Source organism: Callithrix jacchus, chromosome 1 (genome assembly GCF_049354715.1).
Source record: "Callithrix jacchus isolate 240 chromosome 1, calJac240_pri, whole genome shotgun sequence".
In the NCBI taxonomy this organism is placed as follows: Eukaryota; Metazoa; Chordata; class Mammalia; order Primates; family Cebidae; genus Callithrix; species Callithrix jacchus.
In genome coordinates this window covers 170369623-170396871 of record NC_133502.1, presented here as the reverse complement: position 1 = coordinate 170396871, position 27249 = coordinate 170369623, and the positions used below count along the sequence as shown (strand labels likewise).

Genomic DNA, 27249 nt, shown 5'->3' with positions numbered 1-27249 from the left:
AAATATGTTTGATTGTCTTGACAGCTCAAATGTCACTTTCCCTACAAACCCACAACCCTTTGTTTTAATGATGGATGCGTACTAAAAAAAACCACTGCTAGAAAGGGTTAAAATTGGTGTTTCATTTTGCTGTAATGATGCATCACTGTTTTCCAAACTGCTACACTCAGCTGATGGAGGAAACTGTAAAGGAACTGCAAAGTTTCTAAAGCACTCAAAGAATACAGGGACGTTTTTCCTAGTAGCCAAATGTTAAAGAATTGTTTCAAGTAACAGTGTTTGAAATCAAGCCATGGTGCTCCCTGTGGAAAAATAGCATATTGTGGCTCAAGTAATAACAAAATGATATCAGAAGTACCTCATGAGAGAAACTCAGAGTATAAGAGATTTAATAAGGTCATTTGCAAAATCCAAATAGATGGGTCAAGGTCATTTGCAAAACTCAAATAGATAAAATTTCCTCAGGACACTAATTGCTGCTGTTCTCCCTTGTATCGCAAAGTGTGGGAGACCACAGCTCTAGCCCTGGTTTTGCACTTGAACGCTATATTGTGTGAGCAAATTAGTTATCCTCTTCTGGCCTCAGTTTCCTTATCTTTATTTTGAAATGTTAATTTCTGCCCTACATACCTTCCATCATTGCCTTGAGGATCCAGTGAGGTTACAGGTGGAAACCGCATCTTAGACTCCATCCGTATTACTTGAATTCTAAAATGGTACCCTTTCTTTCCACACTCCCTCATGTCTTCCTTTGCAGTTTCCTTTGCCTGGAATCCAGGCATTCCTCTCTTCTTACCTGCCATCTACTCAGCTTTACACAAGTCATTCACCTCTTGGCCCCAACAGCATCACCTCATTGAAGACTTAGAAACCTGCCCAGAGTGCTCCATGGGAGCTGAGTGCCCCGTTCCCTGTGCCCAGCCCTTGCTTTAAGCTTGCCTGGAACTGAGTAAGCTGTGTGCATAGTGCCTCCACCAGATATAACACCTTCCGTAGATACATCTCTAGTTCCCAACACAATGCCCGGAATAAGATACTCAATTACGGTTGGAAGAATGAATGAAGAAATCAACAACTGAAGGAATGGATCAATAAGTTGACTGTTATGGGTTGGATGGTGTAATGGATGAACATAACAAATGGAGGGATGGATATATAAGTTGACTCACTCTTATGGGTTGAATGGAAGAATGAATGAACATATGAACAAATGAAGGAATGGATGAACAAGCTGACTGTTATGGGTTGAATTGTGTCCCCCGACAAATTCATATGTTGAAATCCTAACCCCTAGTAACTCAGAATGTGACCTTATTTGGAGGCAGGGTATTTACAGAGGTAATCAAGTTAAAATGAAGTAGAGTAGGCCCTAATTACCTTATAAGGTCCTTACAAGGAGAGGAAATTTGGACCCAGACACATAGAGAGAGAAGGCCATGTGAAGACCCAGGGAGAAGACAGCCAACTACAAGTCAGGAAGAGAGGCCTGAAACAACAGCTCCTGGAAGACAAGCAGCACATCTGCATGTCTCTTTTCATAATTGATGCTCCAGTGAGTTGAATCACCAACTGGATGGACAAACAAATGAAGAGATGAGTAGAGAAAAACACTGCTGAATCGAAAAATGACTTTATTAGTTACTTGAATATTTTGTGACTTCCTGGTGCAGCGCTGTCAAAATGGGAGATGGATTTCTTTTCATTGCTCATGAAACGCCAGCTTGTGGCAGGATCTCTCACAAGTACTAAGTATTCTGCTTGGCAAGCCAGTCTAGCAGCCTTCTAACTTGCAGACATGAAAGCCTGAATGAGCCATGTTACGATGCTGCCTTGGCCCCGATCCTAACTGATTCACTGTCCTCTGACTCACATGCTTTAGAAGAAGAGAGAACAAAAGAGTCTGATGAAATGCCAGAACTGGGAGGAAACTGGGGTCATCTATTCCAGCCTGCTCACTTTACAGATGGGAAAACTGAAATTGTTAGAGAAGAATGGGATTCCCTGGGTCTCACAGAGAGTTTGGGTTGGATCTGGGACTGGAATCTGAGTCACCTGATGCTTCTTGCTCAGTCTTCTACCCACCAGAAGAAGGTATCTTCCCTTTTTTCTTATGCATTCCACATTCCATATGTTTGGGTGCTAGACATCTGTGTGGAACCTGCCTAGCCTTCTTTGTTCTCCCTCTCCTTCTGTTCTTCTTTAGGAGATCCCCATTTTACAGCTGAGAACACTGAGCCCCAGAAGGCTAAGTAATTTATCAAGGCTATGGATGAATGTCCAGTAGAATGAGGATTTTATCTTGGCCATGTCCCTCCACAACTTTTTATCATGCAACACTTTTTCTTAATGAATCTTTATTCTTAAACCTTAGCTATTTTTCCCCAATTGTGTACAACATAGTTTTAAATATCCACTTGGTTAGATATAATACAGTTTTCATGGCAAGCCACCACAGATGTGACAACCCCCCAAAAAATTTGTAGTAAGATTTAGTGGATTTCAAAGGTCTTACTTATCCTTGGAAACTTGCTACCGAATGGAAATGAGTGAGCAGATAACCCACACATGGCAGATAGCAGGGCTGATACATGGTGATTGCTTGAAAGAATCTTAAATGATTTTTAGATAATGGACTTAAAGGTGGAAGTCCTGATTAGTGGAAGTCCAGGCTCTATCTGTTATCCTATCTGGATTTGCATTGCTTATTTTCCTTTATCCATGGACAACCTTTTTAATAGGATAATTGAAATCTCTTTTATTATTATTATTTTTTTTGAGACAGAGTTTTGCTCTTGTTGCCTAGGCTGGAGTGCAGTGGCATAATTTCAGCTCACTGCAACCTCCGCCTCCCAGGTTCAAGTGATTCTCCTGCCTCAGCCTCCCAAGCAGCTGGGATTACAGGCATGCACCATCATGTTTGGCTTATTTTTGTATTTTTAGTAGAGATGGGGTTTCACCATGTAGGCTAGGCTGATCTCGAACCCCTGACTTCAGGTGACCCTCCTGCCTTGGCCTCCCAAAGTGCTAGAAATACAGGCGTGAGCCACTGCGCCCAGCCAAAATCTATATATTTTGTGGTGGTTGTGGTCTCCAGGAGCTTTAGAAAAGCAAATAGAGCTTTTCACTCCTCTCTGGACCCCATAACTTGGCACAATACCTGCTCCCTAGAAGGTATACCACAATGTCTATGAAACAGTCAATGAACTTTTCACTTTGGAACCACTGAAATTTTAGAAGTAATACTCTCTTCTGATCATTGCTCATGGATGGCCTCCATAGGACCCTATGTAGGGCCCTTTCCTTTTTCTTTTTCCAATCTGTCCTACACATAGGATTCCCAGCAAACACAATCCACATGCTTACTAGCAGATAAAAGAAAAACCCTCCTCCTGTTTGTGTGTGCCTGTTTTGCACTGGTCTCTGTGCTAAGTCTAGGGAAACACACTAGCTTTCGCCTTCCAGGAGCACCCAGCCTAATGAGAGACTTGAACAAATAACTCAGATAGGATAAAGACCAAGACAAGTGTTAAATGAGGCACTGGTGATGAGCAGGGCAGAGAAGGAAGAGTGATTAATTCTGCCTGGAGGAATCCAAGGAGGGTTCATGGAGAAGACAGATTTTTTCAAAAAAATTATTACATAAATGGATTCTGAGCAGCTGACATCCCAAGTTCCCATTCTACACAAGAAACTCAGAAATAGAGTTCACTGTTTCCAATTCTGGCTGTTTAGGCTGCTGACTCAGAATCAGATTCATAGCTTTGAAGAGTCTAAAAAATAATTAGAGATACAAATCTCAGTGACTATTTCCTATTATTAGGAAAGTGATTGTGGGTCATTTGAAAATATTGCCTAATCTCATTACTTCCAGTTTCCCATACTCCTGTGTGAAACATTTTTAAACCCATATTTGTGTTGAAATTAACAGAAAAATGTATCATCCTATTTTATTGTGATCTCAGTCATAAACTTCATGGCCAACAAAAGATTATAGATGAAAAATCTTTGAATTGGTGACTATAAATTTATTCTTTAACAATTCACAAGGTCATAGACTAAAGCCAGATTGTATATCAAGGGACTTAAAATGTTAATACCTGTTGACTCAGAAATTTCACATCTAGAAATTTGCACCAAAGATACAAGCCAAAGTTATGAGAAAGATTTTTTGCATAAATAAGTTCATCCAAGTAGTGACAAATTGGAAACAGTATAAATATGGCTTAGCTTGAGGGATAGTCATTCTGTCATTAAAGATGATGTCTAGCCGGGTGCGGTGGCTCACACCTGTAATCCCAGCACTTTGGGAGGTTGAGGCGGGTGGATCACGAGGTCAAGAGATCGAGACCATCCTGGTCAACATGGTGAAACCCCGTCTCTACTAAAAATACAAGAAATTAGCTGGGCATGGTGGCACATGCCTGTAATCCCAGCTACTCAGGAGGCTGAGGCAGGAGAATTGCCTGAACCCAGGAGGCAGAGGTTGCGATGAGCCGAGATCACGCCATTGCACTCCAGCCTGGGTAACAAGAGTGAAACTCCATCTCAAAAAAAAAAAAAAAAGATGATGTCTGTACATAAACTTGGTGATATGGCAAAAATGTTTATAATAAAATGTTAAATGGCTGGGTGCAGTGGCTCATGCCTGTAATCCTAGCACTCTGGGAGGCCGAGGTGGGTGGATTGCCTGAGCTCAGGAGTTCAAGACCAGCCTGGGCAACATAGAAAATCTTGTCTGTACTAAAAATACAAAAAATTAGTGAAGTGTGGTGATGTGTGCCTGTAATTCTAACTACTAAGGAGGCTGAGGCAGGAGAATCATTTGAACCTTGTTCAAGAAGGAGGTGGAGGTTGCAGGTTTGCACCATTGCACTCTAGCCTGGGCAACAGAGCAAACTCTGTCTCAAAGAAAAAAAAAAGTTTTAAATGTAAAAGCAGGTTTTAAAATTGTATATAGAATGTGACTTCAGCTACATGAAAATATTATGTGCATCTAAGAGGAGTGGAAAGGGATTTATCAAAATACTAAAAGTGATCATTTCTGGATGGTGAGATTACATATGAGAGTTTTGTTCTCTTGCCTATATATTTCTATATTTTTCTTGTCTTCTACAGAGAGATATAATATTACAACATTAGAACCAGTGATATTAGAGAGAACCCCCACAACTTGGACCACCACTAGCTAGAAATGTACAGCATAGGCCAGCACATTCTGAGGGCCTGGGAACCAACCCAGAAAGTGATCTGGGCTTTTCAAAGTGAAGGGACATGACAAGTCAAACCTGGATTTGTATGTGTCGATAGCTGTGGTTTTAAAATGGCAGGAGGAGCATCAACGTCCAGACATGAGTCAACCCTGGCAACTAGATGCTGGTGGCCTCACGATTTCATGAGCTCAGGTTATTCACAGCCGGACCCAGATAGCAAGAAGGTGTGTGGGGACTAACACCTGCTCCCCTGGTAGAAAAAGGAAACAAGGGCATGGCAGGGGCTCATCAAATGGGTAGGGATCCTGGTCGGGTTGTCTCCCTAGTGGGAAACAAGGTACCAACCAGGAACAAGGGCAGAAGCCCAGTTGGAGGAAATTGACCTGGCTCCACGATGATGGGATTGGTAGCTACTAGAGCCTGAGGTTTCTCTTACGAGTGAGGATTCCAGACTTAAGTCAGAAAGAACACCACCAGGGCAAAGGTGATTGCTGGGGCCAGACTGGCTTAAGGCTCCTACAGGGCTGAGTCCGCTGGTGCAGCTCTAGATGGGCCGCACATTAAACGTGTAAAAATGGATCAAAGCCATGCATTTGCAGACGTCCCTTGGATGATCATTATGAAATGTGGAAATAGTTTTAGTTGTTAGTATTTTCTCCACAGAAAATGCTGTTTCCCAAGAGATCTCTGTCATGAATATGGGAATTAAAGCAATTTATGCTTCATGGACAGTCTTAGCCTAGGCGTGAAGCTGAGTTGGCCTGTGTATTTAACCCACATTGCACTTGATATCCTTGAGCTCTGCTGGAAAACCCTGCAAACCCTTAGCTACAAAATGACAAGAAGAAAAGACAAAGCACAGAAGAAAAGACACATCTCGGTATTCTCTTTCAATACTTCATATTTACCTAATCCTTTCAATTATCCAATTTGCTGTTAAAAAGGAAATAGAAAAGAGCGAGGTCTGGAGGGCTACATGCGCTATGCTCATGCAGTGATTTTATTTTTGCAATATGTTTCATTATATACTTTTCTGAAGTCCAAGTTGTTTACGCAAGATCAACGTACTTAAGTTACAGTAAGCAAGTTACGCCCACTAAGTTACGCCCAGTAAGTAAGTTAAGCCAGTAAGTAGGTGACGCCCAGTAAGTAGGTTACGCCCAATAGGTCAAGGTAAGTAAGTTACAGTCATGCCCAGTAAGTTATGGTAAGTAAGTTACCAAGTGTAAATACTTAAGTTAATATTTTACAATGAAGGTAACAAGGGTCCAAAATGATCACAATGAGACAATAAACCATAAGAAGCCGAAAGTAGACACGATGCCTCCCAAGTCCTCATATCCATAAAGTAACGTCTGTTAATTATTTTGAATAACGCATAGTTCCTCTCTCGGTTCCTGCTTTCCCTCAGCTCGACTCCCCCAACCAGGGATCTGTGTTCGGGCTCCAGCTCACCGTATGGTGAGGCCCATTTCCTAGGGGCCTCACACGGGAGCGATCCCCATAGGTCTCCCTTAGTGCATAAAAATAAATATACATAATCCCATAGTCATATGTTACATGTATATATTTATATAAAATCTCACCTAATCTTCACAACAACCTTGCAAGTGAGGTATTACCGTCATTTTAAGGATAAGAAAACAGAAGATCAGACAAGTTAAGTGAGTTGCCCAAAGTCACACAGTGTCTCAGTGACAGAGTTGGGATTTGAACCCAGTTTTGAGTTTAAAGCAGGTGCTGTTTTTACCAGTGCCATCCAGCTTTGCCAGACACATGATAGGCACTTTTCAGCCAAGCCTTGGGGACTGCCAAAGATTTAGCTAAGTGTTTTTTCCATGCCCTCAGAATTTCTGTCTTCTAAAAACCCAAGAGCAAAAAGCAGTACAGCAGGATGGAAAGAGTGGGACTCAGGCTCTAATTCTGACTCTCCTATTTGTGTGATGCTGGGCAGGCTCATCTCTTTAATCTTTAGTTTTCCTGTCTATAAAATAGGGAGACTATTGCACCGCAGGGGTGGTATGAGGATTAGAGGATCTATGTGAAATACAGTGCAGTTTCAGGTACATTGCAGGCCTCTGAGAGTTGGCCCATTGTGATTATTACCTTTGGACCGAGGCCATCAGACAATGTGTCTGAACTTCTGGATAAGGAAATGTGGTTACAGTAGTCATAGGAAAGCCCCCAAGCAGCTGGGCTCATTTTAGATAAGAGTCCCGGGGGTAGACAGTATAGTCTATAGTGTAGAACCTGCAGACATCCCCTGTCTGATAACCTATGACTCTGTGAGAGAGAGAAAATGCTTGCTGGATGTCAGTGCAGAAAAGGCTCTAGAATTTCCCAGTGCATGGTACAATGATGAACTAGAAGTCCAGAGAGAACGGCATGGCTGACCATTCCTGTGGTCACTGAGCATTCCTGTGGCCCTGGGTCTGCTGTTCAATTCCCATCTGTGTCACAAAAGAAGCATCCGGACTTCACTAAAAACGCACAAATGGAGGGCTTGCTGATGACTTACTCAGACTCACAGTACAGGCATGGAAAAGGAGACTGAGATAAACACATCAACATCCCATTAAGGACCTTTAAAAAAAACCTCGGTAGAAACTCCAGGCTAAACAGATCAAGCATAAATCCAGCTGCACACAATTAAAGACACACTAAGCCTAGAGTGGGACACAGGGAATTGAAACAGACTGTGAGAAACATCTTTCTCTCCAGGGTTCCTAACTACTGTGGTTTAGCTAATGCTTAGAGGGAAATGCCTCGCACTGAACAAGGGAAAAAGGAAGAACTCAGGAGTCAGGCAGACTTTTATCCAAAACTGCCTCCATCATAGCACACCTGTGCACTCCGGTAACTTCAAAGGATGTTTTTAAAGAATAGTGAAGTCCAGGGAAATATATTCATCATAGTTTGAGTGGAGGAAAAAGCTTTCAAAATAACAAATACAGAGGACCCGTTTTATGCAGATAAGGAAGGATAGGCACCAAATGTTAACTGGTTGTTTCTGGGCTGTAGGATGAGAAATGGTTTTTATTTTCATCCTGATGATCGGTGATTTTATTTTTTCTTTATATAGGATATATATTATTTTTATAAAGAGAGAAAAGCAACGAAAGTAATTTTTGTGTAATCACGCAATAGATCTGTGTCTAACAATATTACAGACTAGATGTCTGAAGAAACTCCCCCAGTACATGCTGGCTAAAAAGAAAATTAAATGTATGAATGTGCTGACAGGAAAGTAAGAAAAATCATCAGAAGCCAGAAGCAATGAGAAACCAGTTTCAGAGCGCGTGAGCAGGTGCAACTAGGGTTTCCATGCAAGTATCTGACAATCCCCTGTCGCCTAGAGCTTGGGCCCACATGGAGACAAGAGACAAAGTCTAGAGACCAAACAATGAGGGAAATTAGATTGGAAACTCCTACATAAAACCAGGAGCGCTGAAAGATCACATTCTCAGCAAGTAAACCAGGAAAAACCCATCCTGCAGGGCAATGTAGGGATACTTGCCAGTGTTGGCCTTGGCTCTGTGGGGAGGGGAAGACAGTGTCTTCTTTAAGAGTCATAAGCCCATTGTCACAGGAATTTAGAGTTGGAGTTCACATGATCTGTGTGACTTGAAAAACAGAATACTTACAGTTTAGTTTAAAGCTGTTCTAAGTTGTTGGTGTTCCCAGGCACATAACAGAAGCAAACACAGTTCTTCTCTGATAAAATGAACTTTAAACCTGGGACTCTAAGAATTCCTACCAATGAAGATCAAAAGGGCAATCAGGCAAGAGAAAAAAAGTAAAATGCATCTAAATAGACAAAGCAGAAGTCAAACTATTTCTCTCCAGTGATGATGTGATTCTCTAACTAGAAAACCCAAAAGATTCTGCTAAAAGGCTACTAAGAACTGATAAACAATTTTAGTAAAGTTTCAGGATACTAAAGTTTCAGTGTACAAAAATTAGTAGCATTTCTATACACCAATAATGTCCTGGCTGAGAATCAAATCAAGAGCACAATCCTGTTTACAGTAGCCACAAAGAAGGTGAAATACCAGGCAGGGTGTGGTGGCTTACTCCTGTAATCCCAGCACTTTGGGGGGCTGAGGCAGGAGGATCTCTTGAGCCCAGGAGTTCAAGACCAGCCTGGGCAACATGATGAGACTCCATCTCTACACACCTGTAGTCGCAGCTACTCAGGAGGCTGAGGCGGGAGGATCAATTGAGTCCAGGAGGTTAAGGCTGCAGTAAGCCATGATAATACCACTGCACTCCAGTCTGGGCAACAGAGTGAGACCCTATTTCAAAAATAAGTAAAGAAAACTAAAATAGGAACTCAGTGGGTTTAATGGCAGATTAGACTCACCTGAAAAGAAATTAGAGAACGGATAGACAACTGAAGATACATTTGAAGAAATTAGCCAGAATTTAGCACAAATAAACAATGAGATGGACAACACAGTGGAAGAATATTAAGAATGGAGGCTAGAATAAGAAGGTCATACCTTCAATAGGAATTCCAGAAGGAGATAGTAGAAAGAATGCAGAGAGTTGATATTCAAAGAAGTTAGGGCTGAGTATTTTCTGATGAGAATAGAAATGAAAGACGTCAATGATCAGATCCAGGAAGCCCACCAAATTTCAAGCAAAATAAAAAGAAATCCATGGGTAGACATATTGTGAAACTGCCAAATAACAAAGACAAAGAAAAGATCGTAAAAGCTACCAGAGATCCAAAGCAGATTATGTGCTGAAACACAGTGGTAATTAGACTGACCGCTGACTTTGCAGCAGTCACAATACAATTCAGAAGTCAGTGAAATCTGTTCAAGTGCTCAGAGAAAATAACTGAAAACTTAGAATTATATACTCTATGAACCTTTCGAGACAAGGGGCAAAATTAAGACCCTTGAGAACTAGGAGCAACAGACCCTCGCTAAAGGCAAGATGCTGTCGTTAAATGCTAAATTTAGGTCCAGAGGCTGTTGGGACTATCAGGAGACACCCTTGTGTGATGTGGAGAGTGTAATAAGCACAGGCGCGAGAGAGACTGTCCTGGTTTCAAATCCCACTTACTAGGCATGTGTACTTTTTCAGTCATTCATGTCACTCACTGGCTACTGTTTCTTCCTCTATAAAGGGGGAAATAGTGTCTGTTGCATAGGGTTATTGACAGAGTTAAATAAGATACAACATAAAACCCCTAAGAGACATTTAGAAGGGTAATTTTTAAGTTTATTCATTCAACATGTGTTTATTAAGCATGTAATATGCACTTGGCCCTGTATTTAGTCACTGGGAATGTAACAGAGAATGAAACAGACAAAAACTCTAATCCCATGGAGCTTACATTCTAATGGTGGTGGGATAGAAGGAGGGAGAAAATGGAGGGAAAAAATTAATTAAAATATAGGGTGAGCCTGGCAAGGTGTCTCATGCCTATAATCTCATCACTTTGGGAGACTGAGGCAAGAGGATTGGTTGAGGCCAGGGGTTCAAGACCAGCCTGGGCAACATAGCGAGACCTTGTCTCTACAAAAAATAAAAATAAATTAGCTGGGCATAATGGTGCTCCTGTACTCCCAACCACTTGGGAAGCTGAGGCAGGAGGATCTTTTGAGCCCAGGAGTTCAAGGCTGCAGTGAGCCATAATCGTGCCACTGCAGCCTGGGCGATGGAGTGAGACTCTGTCTCTAGATATATATATATAGATATGTGTATATATATATATAATGTATGTATAAACACATAAACACAGTGAATTAAGAGGTGATAAGTATTATGAGAGTCAAAATAAAGCAGCAAAATGCATAGAGAGTGTTTAGGGCAGGGCTTATTGAGAAGGTGGTGTTGAGTGAAAATGCAGAGGGTAGAGGGAGCAAGCTGAGGGAGGAAGAGGTCTCTAGGCAGGGTAGTCAGCAAGTGTAGAGGCCATGAGACAGAACTGTGCCTGGCAAGTTCAAGGCGCTGCAAGGCGGCCAGCAGAGCTGGAGCAGAGGAGCCCAGGGAGGAGGTGATGTCAGTAGCTTGTTGACACTGTATGGCCCCTGACAGGGGCTGAGGTCTGATGAAGACAGGGGCTGATGGAGCAGGAGATGGCCCCTCTGCAATGCCAAGATCACCATGTCTCCTGAGCTATCAGAGGCCGGGAAAAGAAGGGCACCCGGCAAAAGGACCAGGTTGAGGCACAAAAATTGCTTGAACCTGGGAGGCAGAGATTGCAGTGAGCTGAGATCATGCCACTGCACTCCAACTTGGGCAATAGAGCAAGGCTATGTCAAGAAAGGAAGGAAGAAAGAAAAGAAAAGAGAGAAAGAAAGAGAAGAAGAAAGAAAGAAAAGGGAAGGGAGGAAGGGAAGGAAGGAAAGAAGGAAGGAAGGAGAAAGAAAGAAAAAGAGAGATGGGGAGGGAAGGAAGGAAGAGGAGAAAAGAGAAGAGAGAAGGAGGAAAAACATCCATTTGATGGGGAGAAATGCAGTGATATGAGGGAAAACACAGCAGCAGGGGCTGTGCCTGGTATAGTCAGGACTGAGGGGAAACATTACCCACGGATGGATCAGATGGAGACACGGGCAGAGAAAGCTTCCCTGATGAGGTGGCCTGCAATGAGACCACCTTTCCGGGGGCCGCTGGAGACTTCGTGTGTGTGTGTATGTGAGAGAGTGTGTGTGTGTGTGTGTGTGTGTGTGTGTATCTGGAGGGAAATGCCTGGGAAGGTGGACTTGTGGGATGCGGGGGTAGCCAAGAGGCAACATTCAGCAGGGACTTGCAGAGTGGGCTGGAAGCCTGGTGAGAAGGGAAAATTCGAAAGATCAACCTGGAGTCATCACAGAGTTGATGGCCAGAGCACTGATGATGCTGAGTGCCTGGAGAGAAGAGAGAGAAAAATGAGCTGAAGACTGGCCCTGAAGAATGACCGCAGCCCCCAGAAGAGGCAGCAGCTAAGAGTGGCTCAGCCTGGCCAGGTTTGAACCTCAGTTCTACCACGTGCTAGCTGTGTGATCTTGAGGGAGCTGCTTTACCTCTCTGGGCCTCAGTTTCCTGCCTCGCAGACTTGTTAGGAGGTTTAAAAGCACCCAGTGGATATCAGCTGTGGAAAATCAGTATGGTTTTATTTTTCATAACTGGAAAAAAACTGCAAGCACATAGCCTCTGTGTAGGGGTGAGCTGTGCCTTTCTTCACAAAGACCCCCCTTTTGACCTTTTCATGTGTATGCATAGTCATTTGGGTTTCCTTCATAGGTCTATTCACTGCTAGACTGTGAGGTCAAACGCAAATTAATGTGGCCTGAATCAAATTTGTTGAATAGGTGATTGGTTGACATTGACTTTGCAGAGCCAGTTTGGGAAGTGGTCATAAGTAAAAGACCTACAGCTGACTCGAGGCTGCGATCTGTCATGTGCGGATTGTTCGTGCCTCAGATGCCTGCATGCGTTTTCCTTGTGGCATGGGATGGCTGCGACACCCACAAACAGCCCCGTTTGCAGGCTGCCGGAGCAGTTTCCAAAATGATTTTGGCTGGAACGCCTGTTCCTCTTGCCACCGATGGAGGCGATGCTTCCTCCTGCCTCAGGGCTGGGGTCTGCATAGTCATTCCTGTTGCCCCCCCAGGACCCCGCACTGAAGCTCAGGCACCTGCAGATGGCCTCCTGCACGCTCATCCGTGCAACCTTGGACCCAGAAGTGAGTCATGACTCTTGTCCCAACCAGGGAGAAGTGTGAGTTCCGGCTCATGCCCCGACTCCCAGGAGAAAGAGGGCCTGGGAGTTGAAGCACGAGAGGGAAGAGTAGGAGAAAAAGTGACACAGAAGAGGTTGGGTACAAGACTGTGTGTGAGACAGGAGAGCTGAGGGCAGTGGGCAGGGCTGTGGGATTGACCTCCAGGGGCTGAGGGGTAGGTTCCTGGTCGACAGATGGGAACTCTAAGCTAAAGCCACCTAGCCCTTCTAAGGGGAGCCTGCAGTAGATGCCTTAAGAAATGTGTCTATTCTTTCCTGATAACTGCTGCACTGGACCACGGTGGAAGCATTCCCAGCATTCTGTGTCTTGGGTGGGAGCCAGAAGCAGAATTCATCAACTCCTGGTTATTCAGTTAGAGATAACAGAACCTGTAGATGGTGGAGCACACACACTCACAAACACACACAGCCACACAAATGGACACACACAGATACAATGACACAGTCACAAACCCATACAACCACACATTCACAGACACACACACACATATACACACAGACACAAAAAACACCCACACATCCACACACAAACACAAAAAACACCCACACAAAAAACACCCACACATCCCTAACACAAAAAACACCCACACATCCACACACAAACACACAAGACACCCACACATCAACACACACATGTACACATCCACACACACAAACACATAAAACACACTCACACATAGACACATACTCACAAACACAGAAAACACACCCAAACCTCCACACACATACTTACAGAGACACATGCAGACACACTCACACACACAGTTATACAGACACACAGAGATGCAATCACACAGTCACACAAACCCACACAACCACACACAAAACACGCCCACATATACACACTCATTCATCCACACAGACACACACTCACAAACACAAAAAACACACCCACACATCCACACAAACACAGACACACTGACAAACACACACCCACACATACACACACACAGACACACACATAAACACAACTACACAAATGGACACATACAGATACAATCACACACAGTCACACACCCACACCACCACACATTAACAGGCATGAACACACACAACCACCCATACACACACACAACCAAACATTCACACAGACACAACCACACATGCAGTCACACAGTCATACAAACACACAAAATCTCACACAATCACACACACACTAACACACACTCATAGACATAACCACACATTCACACAGACACACAGGCACACACAGTCACACAGTCATACAAACACACAAAAAACCACACACAACCACACAAACACACATCCACACACAAACACATAAAACACACTCACACATAGACACATACTCACAAACACAGAAAACACACCCAAACCTCCAACACACATACAACCACACAAATCCATGCACACACACAAACACACCACACACACATGCACACACTCACACAAACACAGCCACACAAACACACACAAACAGAAGCTCACACAGACACACAGACACCGTTCATTGTGAACATTATCTGCGGCAAAGCAAAACATTCCAGACATCTTGTTCAAGATGAAAGAGAGAAAGATCCTGAAAACTCCCTAGGGAGTGAAGTGTGGCAACTCATTGTTACTAAATTTAAGATGTGTAAGATAAAGATATATCTTTATTTAGTCCTGTCTTTGTAGTTTCATTTAAATGAGCATAGGCTTTAATCAGCTTGTTCCTGTTGTTGGTCCCACCTCCCCCGACCCCTGCTGACTTTTCTTCTCAACCATGAATTCTCCCATCTTAATGTTTTTAGGAATTGGACCTTGATGGTCCAATTTTTTAACCTTATTATTATTATTATACTTTAAGTTCTGGGATACATGTGTAGAATGTGCAGGTTGTCACTTACATAGGTATACATGTGCCATGGTGGTTTGCTGCACCCATCAACCTGTCATCGACATTAGGTATTTCTCCTAATGCTATCCTTCCCCTACTCCCCACCCGCTGACAGGCTCCAGTGTGGGATGTTCCCCTCCCTGTGTCCATGTGTTCTCATTGTTCAACCCCCACTTATGAGTGAGAGCATGTGGTGTTTGGTTTTCTTTTCCTGTGTTAGTTTGCTGAGAATGATGGTTTCCAGCTTCATCCATGTCCCTGCAAAGAACATGAAGTCATTCTTTTTTATGGCTGCATAATATTCCATGGTGTATATGTGTCACATTTTCTTTATCCAGTCTACCCTTCATGGGCATTTGAATCAGTTCCAAATCTTTGCTATTGTTAATAGTGCTGCAATAAACATACATGTGCATGTGTCTTTACAGTAGGATGATTTATAATCCTTTTGGTATATACCCAGTAATGGGATTGCTAGGTCAAATGGTATTTCTGGTTCCAGATCCTTGAGGAATCACCACACTGTCTTCCACAGTGGTTGAAGTAATTTACACTCCCACCAACAGTGTAAAAGCATTCCTATTTCTCCAAAAAGGTTTCTGTGTCTCCCTCTCAGCACTTCCTACATCCTTGTGTACGTTTCTTCTTTTAGGGGTCTTCTGCACCAGGCTGTAAGCTCCTTGCAGGCAGGGACACTGTCTTATTTATTTTACAGCCCCTGTGCCCAGTGCTTGGCATATAGGAGAGAGATGTCACAGTTATCTGCTTGGTGCCAACATGAAGACATGTAGTACCCTTGGCTTTGCTCAGACATTTGGTGAAACGTGGAATCCACGTGCTCATTGCTTAGCCCCACAGGAGTGGTTTGTGGTGGCCTAGCCCCTTAGAGCTTTGCAGGCCATCCTGCAGCTGCTCCGCAGAAGAGAGTTAGATTTTTCTCATGCAAATCAGCTTGCAAAAAATAGTTCATTGTGCTTTCTGATTTCAGTTTTCTAGATATCTGTATGCACGGAAAACACAGATTCCCTCCAGTTTCTGATAGAATGTCTGTGTCTAAGCTTAAGCTCTCAAAGCTTTCCATCCTTGAGTACTACCAATTGAGTAGATGTAGGTGAGAGCATCTCCCTTACCTATATCTCTCAGTGGGGTGTGGTTCAGCAGATACAGGCAGAGGAATGGGATGGCAGAAGTAGAGGTAATTAAAAGACCCCTAGTTCTTCCTTGCTAAGTGGGAAGGAACGTGGCAGATTGGGGAAAGGACATGTTTTGATAACAGAAAGACTTGCTATGAGTCCCTGTCCTGCCAGAGACCTGCTGTGGGACACTGGGCAAATTATTCATCTTCTCTGAGCCTCAGGTTTCCCATCTGTAAAATGGGGACAATAGTACCCAACTCATAGGATTGTTATAGAAGTTAGAAGTCATTTTTTGTAAAATCACAAGTATGTTCAATCTCACATGCCCCCACCCCCACACACATATGCATGCGTGGAGAAGACTAGAGAGACAGACAGACAGACAGAGAAGAAATTCTGGAAACAAAACACCAACATGTTAACAATGATCATAGGTAGGTGGGGGAATAAACTATGATTTTTTCCCCCTTTGTCTGCTTTTTGGTATATTTAACTATTTTTTTCCATGAACATATATTGACTGTAATTAGGAAAATAGGAAATAAACTTTAAGACATAAAATGGGAATAAAGAAATGATATGCATTAAGTATCAAGCGTAAGTTGGCACTTGGTAAATGGTAGCTATTTTTTACTAATTAGTTATAATGCCTAATAATAATAATTAGAACTAATGATTTCCTCTGGGACCAGAGGTTGTGAATTAGTCTGTAGGTGGTGGCTGATGACTCAGAACTCCCTCTCCATTGAGGGAGTTCTCCCTCCTCCATTGAGGAGGGAGTTCTGGGTTCACTTCCAGCTGAGACCACCCCTCATTGCCTTCCTGTTCCTTCTGCGACCCCTCTGAGTGCCAGACCTGACACTGCTCCCACAGCAGCCTCCCTCCCCACTCAAAGCAGTCCAACAACAGAACTGGTGGCCACGACGAAGGGGACCCCACTTCCAGTCAGGCAGAGGTATTTTCCAGGGAGGAACTTCTCTTCCATGGAGAACTGGGGTGACATTGCCATCCCTCTGTGGATGGCAGGTCATTCGTTCAGGGGGATGGAAAAAGTAAGAGTTCTTCTGTTTGGGTTACAGAGAAGGTTCTTGATGTGGTTTGGCTCTGTGTCCCTTCCCAAATTTCATCTTGAATTGTAGCTCCCATAAGTTCTCACGTGTTATGGGAGGGACCTGGTGGGAGGTAATTGAATCGTGGAGGCGTTTGGAATTGAATCATGGGCGTGGTTTCCCCCATACCATTCTTGTGGTAGTTAATAAGTCTCATGAAATCTGATGGTTTTGTAAGGGAGAAATCCCTTTCACTTGGCTCTCATTCTCTCCTGCTGCTGCCATGTGAGCCGTCCCCAGCCATGTGGAACTGCGAGTCCATTAAACCTATTTTTCCTCCCAGTCTTGAGTATGTCTTTGTCAGAAGCATGAAAATTGACTAATACGGTTTCCAGAGTCTAAAATGAACTTGATGCTGCTGATTGGAAGATTATACTGGAACATTATAAAATACATGTAATACATAATTTATATTATATTATATATAATTATATATAATATATTGTATATAAGAATTATATATTTTATAATATATAATTTATATATTATATGTATTTTATATATATATGAAGGTAGAAGGAGACATTTTTAACTTTCATAATAGATAGATGGATGAATAGATAGATATTATCATCGCTATGTATGTTTGTATATATACATATATATAGTTAGGATTGAGCCCAGGTGAGAATTTTAGACTAAACTCTCAAATCCTTTAGGGTCCAACAGGTTCAACCAGAGAGAATGTGCATAAAGGAAAGAGAAGGTGAAATTCTTAGCTGGCTGAGCAACTATGAGCAAGTTAGACAACGTCTCTGAGCCTGTATCCTCAGGTGTAAAATGAGTGATCAACACAGTTGGTCCTTGAAATCCCTGGAAGTTCTCAATTCTGTGACATGATGATCATAGATACAGTCCGTTCTGAGAAGAACATGAACTTGGATGTTTTCTGTGCTCAGCGGATACGCTGCCAAAATGTGATGGATAAGACAGGAAGGACAGGAATTCTTTCTGGGGCTGACATTTACCAGCGTGGCCCCAGAGATGACAAATTATGGAAGGACTTCAGCTGGTGGCTTCTAAACAAACGCAGATCTTCTTAACCGTTGTGATCCCTCTGTTGCATCAGAGGGTAGCACTGAACTGTGAGTGTTAAACGCCTGCTCTGTGCCAGGCACGCTGACAGATGTTGCACATATTGTGTGTGACATCTGATCCTCGGGCAACCCTGCAGGAGTGGCATTGCCATTGTTGCAGGTGGAAGCAGTGGAGACTGACAATGTCATTCAGTAGATACTTTCCGTGCATCTACGATGTTCTCCGTGCACAGCGCTGAGAATCCCAGTGTGAGCGAGGTCTTCCTTCCCCGGGTGGAGCTGGCAGTTTAGAACAGCTAGAGATGAGTTCAAGGATGATTGTAATATGGTGTGAAAAGGGCTTCACAAGTGGTAAAAGCAGGGTGTCGGCTGGGTGTGGTAGCTTGTGCCTGTAATCTCAGCACTTTGGGAGGCCGAGGGGGATGGATCACAAGGTCAGGAGTTCAAGACCAGCCTGGTCAACATGGTGAAACCCCATCTCTACTAAAAATACAAAAATTAGCCAGGCATGGTGGCATGCACCTGTAAGCCCAGCTACTCAGGAGACTGAGGCAGGAGAATCGCTTGAACCCTGGTGGCAAAGGTTACAGTGAGCCAAGATCACGCCATTACATTCCAGCCTGGGTGACAGAACGAGACTCTGTCTCAAAAACAAAACAAAACAACACTAAACTAAACAAAAACCAGGGTGTCATGGGAACCTAGTGGAGGGAGTCCCATAAGCTAGCAGAAGGGTGGGGCTTAGTGGAAGGAATAACAGTCCAGGCACAGACCAGGTTGCTGCAAAGGCTTAAGGTCTTTGTCTATCAGACAGCAGGAGGACTTGAGGGTCAGGGCAGAGTGGCTGGAGCTTAAATAGAACTGTGGTCTGAGATGGGGCCAGAGAGGGACCCAAAGTCAAAGCATGGAAAGGCTTGTCCAGGTTAGAGACTTTAGACTTCACCCTGCAGGTAAAGAGAAGCCAGTCATTCATACATTCATGCACCCAGCCAGTGTTTATTGAGCACTTACTCTACACCAGGATAGAGGAGTCAGCAGTGCACAAAACTATCAACAGTCCCTGCCTTTGTGAACTGCCATCATTTATGGAGAGTGGAGGATGAGAGGACAGAAGATGGAAAATAAATGAGTAAAATCTATACTGTGATGAGTGCTGATGAGTGCTATGGAGAAAATGAAGCAGGGAGGGATCTGGAGGACCGGGAAGGCTGTGGGCTGTACTTGGAAGTGGAGTGGTCAGGGCAGCCTGCCTTAGATGTGCACACTTGGACATGAACTTGAAGGAAATGAGGGAGTGAGCCAGGGATAGGCTTGGGTTTTGGCTATGACATGGAGGAGGCATTAGAAGTGGAGACTGCAAGCCAGAAAACTGTTGAAGAGGCCGTTGAAGTTCAGGTGACCCATTATGAGATGACAAGCGATGGCAGAGATGCATGTGAACTGCAGTGGCAGGAGGGCTGGGACTTGGCTGGCTTGGTGCTTGTGAGAGGAGAGGGAGAATTAATCTCTTCTCTCTGGTGTCTGGCCCAGACACTGGGTGGGTTGGGAATCCCTCCTCTGAGTCAGGAACAAAGCTGGAAGCTCCGGATTGGGGTAGAAAAATGACTGACTTAAAAATGACTTGCTCATGTACACCTTGCTCATAGCAGCATTATTCACAATGTCCATCAATGAAGAATGAATAACAGACTCAGCCTTTAAAAGGAAGGATATTCAGACATGTGCTATAGCATGGATGAACCCTTAAGACATTATGCTAAGTGAAACAAGCTAGATACACAGAAAGACAAACACTATATGATTCCCCCTTCCCAACTCCCCCCCAATACAGAGTCTTGCTCTGTTGCCCAGGCTGGAGTGCCGTGGCACGATCTTGGCTCACCGCAACCTCTGCCTCCCGGGTTCAAGTGATTCTCCTGCCTCAGCTTCCTGAGTAGCTGAGATTACAGGTGTAAGCCCTCACGCCTGGCTAATTTTTGTATTTTTAGTAGAGACGGGGTTTCACCATCTTGGCCAGGCTGGTCTCAAACTCCTGACCTTGTGATCCACCCACCTTGGCCTCCCAAAGTGCTGGGATTACAGGCATGAGCCGCTGCGCCTGGCCATGATTCCACTTTTAGGAAGCATCTAGAGTAGTTAAATTCATAGAGTCAGAAAGTAGAGTGGTGGTTGCTGGGAGTGATGTGGGGAGTCGAGGGTTATTGTGTGATAGGACAGGGTTTCGTGAAGGAAGATGAGAAAAGTTCTGGAGACAGAACGTGGTGATGGCTGCACAACAATGCATGTGTGTGATGTGGATCATACACTTGGAATAGTTAAAATGGTAAATTGTATGTTATATCAGTTTTCCAAAAATTAAAAAAGTATTCCAAGTAATTTGCCCCAAATCACATAGCTGGCAAATCCAGCCCAACGCCAGAGCTCCTTGTGCACCCCCGCCTCTTATTCTGAGCTCTCTCTGCCTCTCAGTACTCCCTGTCTTCTAGGCTGGCTTAGAATTTCCAGGTAAAATTACTTCACTTCTCTGGGCCTATTTTTCTTCATCTGTAAAGTAGCGATGCCTTATAGGGCTTCTGTGAGAAGTAAATGAATCCATGCACCGAACCTGCCTGCCACAGAGGAGCAAACTCACAATGTGTTAGTTATTACTATTCTTATGATAGAACTGCCCAATTCAGGTAAAACAGCACAGACCTGGACTCAAGTCCATGCTCTAGCACTTGGGAGCTATGTGCCCTTGGGCAAAGCACTGAACTGGCCTAAGCCTCAGTTTCCACCTATTATCAGGAACTTTCTGGGCTGGTCGTTCCTGCCTGGCAGGGTTGAGAGCAGGACTAAATCGGACCTGTGTCCGAGGCCCCCCCGTGCAGTATCTGGGTGTCAGCCACAACCTCCAGACCATAGCAGCTATTACTATGTGGATACAGGGTCACAGTTATGCAAGGAAAAAATCACGTAGTAATGTGACATATTTTTCTACTTCCATGCCATTTTATAGGCAGAAATAGCACCTCCCTGCTCGTAGTTGAGGTATTTGAAGATCCTGAAGTCATACCTTTGTGCTGGCTTCAGTAATGTGTCTGTGTCTGATTTGTTCGTTTTACAAAGGGGACTGATTGAGCCAAGTCTAAGTAACATTGACTGATCCCTGCTCTGGGCCTGGCCCCATGCTGTTGCAGGAGAGTCAGAAATGAGTCAGACACAGCCCCTGTCTGCAAAGAGCTGATACTGGCCCAAAGTAGAGCCAAGGACGTTGTCACAGGAAACTGCACTAGGAGTGCAGAAACCCTAAAACCTCAGTGCCAGGAAACCTTGGACAAGCCACACCTCCCATCTCCAGAAGTTGTCTACATGCAGAATGAGGACGTGGAACTTGCTGGTCTCTGCGGCTTGAAGTTATTTCCTCTCTAAACCTGTTGACTCTTTGGCCAGTGCTCTCTGGGTGCAGTTGGCAGGGCACAGGATCATTGCAGGAGGTTATAACAGAGTCACTGCCTTTCGAGCGACCTAGACTTGGCCTTGGAACCTTCTCGGTCAGCCAGGACGGGCTGAACTGTGGCATCCTGGGATCCCAGCAGCAGTCTGGTGAGAAAGGGGAGGAGGATAGAACCAGAAATGAAGAAGGGACCCAAGTCAAGGCTTCAGGCCAGTGGCCCACCTGGGTGAGCAGAGGGATTAAGAGTGGAGGTTCCAAAAGCCAGGGCAGCTTCAGGCTAACTGGGCTCCTGGGGCCAGGAAGCTGACTCACTCCAGACCCCTACTGGGTGCTGGGGCTGCCTGGGGCGCCTCAAGCAGTTCAAGCCTGACTCCCAAGCAGCACATCAGACACCAGACATATTCCAGGCTTGATCTGTGTGCCAAGGGAAGGAGCTCACATCCCGCTCCTCCCCGGGAGGAAGGCGGGGTACAGCCTTTCTGTGCTTGCTGTGGTGGAGGCATTTCTCCATGGGGGATCTTGCAGCATGTGCTTCATGGGCCCAAGTTTCCCCTCTCCTGTGGGAAAGTGTCCCAGATCTCCTTGCTGTGGTCAGCCTTCTGGCTGTCTCTCTATCTCATGCCAAGGCACGGCCTGCTCATCTCACGTGGGACGCTGCGTTAGTGCTTTCTTATCTCAGGCTAGAATCGAGTTGAAGCCGGCAGGCAGAGCTGTGCTAAGATCCTGGGATCATTGGTATGTGCACTGCCACTGCGTTGCCTAGTCAAATTCTCGGTAGCCAACCCAAGTCGATTACCGTGGGGAAGAGAAATTGCAGGTTATCATTCAGCCACCACTGCCATCCATATGCATGAAGCCTGGGGACCTGACTCCCTTGCAGAATTAAGCATAACCTTAAGAGGGACCAACTTCAGAGAAGTCGCCACAGCTGCCCGCCCCCACTCTGACCGCCTCCCTGCAAGCCAGTGTGAGTGCTGCTTTAGCTCTGCAGCAGCAAAGGAAGCCACTTGGGCTGCCCGCATACCATATTTGTTCTCAAAGAGTTTGATGGGCTTCTGCCACTTAAGAAATTGGTCACATTTAGAGATACTCAGCTTCAGTGAACATGTCATGGCTGTGTATAGGAAAAACATACTATTATCTCTAGAGCTTGCCTGAAACAACAGGCTTGTTCCTGAAACAGATGTTTTGTGAAACCCACCGTGACAGGCTCATCATCTTGGGCTGGAGATGGGCCAGCACTTAGTTACCAGCCTCGCAAGGACACCAGTGTCTCTGCTGGCTGCCCATTCATCCCACACAGCTGGGCTCAGCGGAGATAGATACTCCCTGTGACTCTTCCTTCTGGCTCATGGGTTCTGAAGTTAAACATTTTACAAGCCTGAGAATGTAGACAGAGGCAGTCAGCCAGGTGTGCCTTGGGAAAGAAGTTTTTGAGATGTTTTAGTGCTCAGAATGTTTTAGCGCTGTTCAGCTGGCATCTGTTGAGGGGCCTACTGTTGCTTCCAGTTACATTATCTCACAGTAACCCCCAAGGGCAACCCAGTCAGAGATAAGGACACTGGGCTTTTACATCAGTTTCCTAGGTCTGCCTAACAAGTTAGTTGTGAGACTCAGAACAACAGAAATGTCTTCTTTCACATCGCTGGAAGCAAGAAATCTGAGACCAGGGTGTCCCCAGGGCCATGGCCCCTCCAAAGCTCTAGAGGAGAATCCTTATTTGCCTCTTCCTGCATTTGGCAGCTTTTGGCTATGGTAGCATGACTCCAGCCTCTGCCCCAGCTTCCCGTGGCCTCTCCTCTGTGTGTGTCCCTCTGTGTCTCTTATAAGAACATCTGTCCCTAGATTTAGGCCCCTCTGTAAATCCAGAATGGTCTTGAGATCCTTAATTATATCTGCAAAGACTCTTTTTTTCCAAAACAAGACGACATTCACAGGTTTCAGGGGTTAGGACTTGCTCATATCTTCTGGGGGACAGTGTTCTGCCCACTGCTGCCTTCCAGCTGTTATCTAATGCTTTCCCCAAAGTCACATACGGAGAAAGGGTCTCAGTAGGGAGTGGAACGCAGGCTGGTCAGCTCCAAGCTAAGACAGTGTGTGGAGCTTTGATCAGGTGGCTCATCAGGTGCTGCGAGGCAGGCTGTGGTGTCAGCGCTGAGATATAAAATGAAGTGATGAGCCTTATTCTTAAGAAAGTTATAGGCTGGGCACAGTGGCTCATGCCTATAATCCCAGCACTTTGGGAGTCCAAGGCAGAAGGTTTGCTTGAGCCTGGGAGTTAGAAACCAGCCTGGGCAACATAGAGAAACTCTGTCTCTACTAAAGATAGCAAAACTAGCCAGGAGTGGTGACCCGCACCTGTAGTCCCAGCTACTTGGGAGGCTGAGGCAAGAGGATTGCTTGAGGCCAGGAGTTTGAGGCTGCCATGAACCGTGATCACACCATCGCACTCCAGCACGTGCAACAGAGTGAAACCCTGTCTCAAAGAAAGAAAAGGAAGGAAAAGAAAGAAAGAAAAAGTTGTGGCTGGGTGGGAAGGAGCTATACGTATTGGTTCAGAGTGAGAGTTTGAGTCAAGCCAATCTAGATTCATAAGCTGGCTTTGCTACTTCTAAGCTGGATGACCTTGGGCAAATTATGTCAGTTTTCTGTATCTTATAGGGAAACAGTCTCTTGTGGAAACTGGGAATCATATGAAGAAGAATCCTAATCTCAAAGTGTTGTGGTGAGAATCAAGTGAGAGGATGTGCTTAGCACACAGGTGTACAAACAGTGAGGGCCCCGGCATGCTGACCCCACAGCCTTTGCGGTTAGCCACTGCTCACTGCTTTCCACCTGCTAGAATGCCCTAGAATATTTGAATCAGAGCCTCCAAATGGAAGAGGGACAGTGAAAGACTTCTGTACAAGTCCCCAGAAACCAGGCTGAGGAAGAGGGAGAATGCAAAGCTGACTTCAGGGTTTGGAGCTTGGCTCACTGAGGGAGATGAAGTTGCCGGTAACAACATGGAAATAGCAGGAAGCAGGTTCAAGGTGACGTATTGTGTTCAACCTGGAACATTGGATTACTGAGATGCAAGTGGGCGATCTGGGTGGATTTTTCTGGCAGTCGTTGGAATGCCAGAAAATGATTCTTCAAAGCTACATGCAGACTGAGAGAGTGGGAAATAATTAATCCCATTTGGGCAGATTCAAGTGTTGTCCTGGGTGAAGACTTCTGGGGGCAGAGAGCAAACTAGGAAACAGAAAACAGAAGTGGGTACTCATGAGTTTGTGGTCATAGCACTCAGTTTTCCTGCCTGCAGAGTGGGCACATTGCTTTGTTCTTCCCAAGCTGCTGCTGAGGCTGCAATAGGTCAGGAAGGGGAAATTGCCCTGTCGATTGTGCCCTGAGCTGTGGTGAGAGGCAGCAGATAGTGGCATCAACCCCAGACCCCCAAATGCTGAGCAGGATAGGAGAGGTGTAAGTGAAGTGCCCCCTGTCTCTGTGTCATAGCTGAGGAAATAATAATTGTTCCCTCTTCTGGTTTGAACTGGCCTTTTGAATAGACTCTAAATTTGTTCATAATCGCCAAAGGAACTACACAGTAAAAACTGGAATTTCCCCATTCCCTGGCAAGGGATGTGCATTTGCCAGTGGGTTTGTTTTTTTTTTTTTTTTTGTAAAAGCAGGTGTTCTTGTACTTCTCTCCCGAGCACTGTGGAACATTTCTCCTACCCCTCATCCCTCTGCCACCATCTCCCACACATTCCCCTTGCCCTCTCTCTCTCTCCCGCATGTGTGTTTAGCAGGACAGGGTAGGTCAGTAGACGTTGCCATGACAACTGAGAAAGAGACAGCTCTGACTTCAGCTCCATGCTTGTTAGTAGGGAAACTAAAAGAATCGCTTTTGTTTTCTTTCTTGGGGGTTGGGATGCCCACCACATTCCTGTTGGCATGGAAACCTTTGGCTCCCACCGGGTGAGTCGGTCAAGTGGGGTAATAATTGATTTGAATGGGTGTTGGGAAAGGCTGCTGCGAAGAGTCGGGACTCAGTGGGTCTGGTCATTGTGTCGCCAAAAACACACTGCTCCTTAGGGCTGTCCCTCTGGGAGGGGGAGGGGGAAGGGGAAGGCAGCTTCTAGACCCCAGTCTGTGCATCTGCAAATCTCCGAGATTTTTAAGCCGTCTGGTATCAAGGACCAGTGATGCGTTGGCATGCTCCTATGTTCTTTACATTTGGTTTCCACTTCGTGCTCACTAAAGCCCCATGGGTTTGGTGCTGTCGCCACTTTGCAAATGAGGAAACTGACGCTCAGTGAGGTTAAGTACCTTCCCCAAGGTCAATCAGCCAGGAAGTGCCAGTGTCAGAGCTAAAGCCCAGGCCTGCGTGATTCATACTCCCTGCAATGCTTGCCACTCGGCTGCTTGCCTTAACCTTGCACTTGAACTTACACAGTCTCTCTAGAGTCTCCAGAGCCATCAGGGAGGCATCATCTAAAAAATGTACCTTGATAACTAAACGTTTAGCACTTCTGTGAGAAACACCACTGCAAACTGTCTGGATGTCTGCTTGGGGAATTGTGCAGTGACGAGAGAAATTAAATACTTTAATGGATTTTGACAACAGCTCTATGTTTGGGGAATTCAAATTGCATCAAGGAAAAAGTTAGGACTTTCTCTCTGGACCTGATTGCTAATAGGCATGCCTAATTTATTAGTCGAATTATTTTAAAAATCTAATCTTGATAGGACCAAAATTCTTTGAGGAAAGAATGTTATGGGTCAAAAGAGGCCAAGAAATCTTCCTGGAGGAGGCTGGGCTTGAGTTGACCCAACATACCTGGCTGCGGGGTAGGTACTCAATAAATATATGTCGAAGGAGTCATATAACAGCTATCATTTCTTTTGTACATACGACGTTCCATCCAGCGTACCAGCCTCTTGTTTATGCCAGCCCATCTAATCCCTCAACACCTCCAGAGGGTAGGTTCTATCGTCCATCTCCATTTTGCAGAAGAGAAGCAGAGGCTGAGTGTTGATGCCACTTTCCTAAGGCCACACAATTGGTAAGGAACGGAACCAGTATGACCGTTATTCTCGTCACCATAAATTATTAATGTAGCCTTTTTAACCTTAAAGATGGGTTTATAGACCCGTAAACTGAAAATGACACCCAGAGGTCACCCTGCCCATTTTCTTGTCTTCAGGCAAAATTATCCCAAATTCTTCATGTTCTCTGTCTTAAGAAATACTTTACTTACACAGTCATGTGTCAGCATGTCTTTTTTGTATCACCTATTAGATGTACAGTACTGCCAGAGGAACAAAAATGGATTCTATTTCTGGCAAACTCATCGTCTATCAGGAAAAAGAAGCCACAAACTTAAATGACTGTGATATAAATTTAGAAAATGATAAATTCCACAATGAGGTACTGTGGGAATCGGAAAGAGAGTATTTCTGAGTGGGAGGGATCCGAGAAGGCTGTGGGCTGGTGTCTAGAGTGAGCATGGAAGGATGAGCAGGATTTGGACCTGCCTGTGGTGAAGGGGTGGGCAGGACAGAGGCATCCCAGAGAGGTGGCATGAGGTGCAGGCCTGGGAGCCATTGTGTGTGTGATTAAAATCACGAGGAAGACTGTGGGCAGGGAGCAGGTCAAGGACAGGGGCTTTATGGGACCACCTACCACTGAGGGTCCTAGAGGAGGAAAAATAGAGGATGGAAAAATACCATGGAGAGTGCATGGGTGCCGGAGCCGGGAA

General features: G+C 44.9%; 1 protein-coding gene across 7 annotated transcripts in view; it reads left to right on the top strand.

Moving 5' to 3' along the window:
- The window catches only part of TTLL11 (tubulin tyrosine ligase like 11), a 273689-nt gene that overhangs the window by 179766 nt on the left and 66674 nt on the right, over positions 1-27249 (top strand). The window contains exon 1 of one of the 7 annotated variants that reach the window (XM_054236565.2): positions 25313-25465. The exons of the other annotated variants lie outside the window; for them this stretch is intronic. Within the exon in view, the coding sequence (XP_054092540.1) occupies positions 25323-25465 (143 nt within the window). The 5' untranslated portion in view covers positions 25313-25322. Of the gene's footprint in view, positions 1-25312; positions 25466-27249 lie in introns of those variants that run through there. 7 annotated transcript variants of the gene reach the window in all.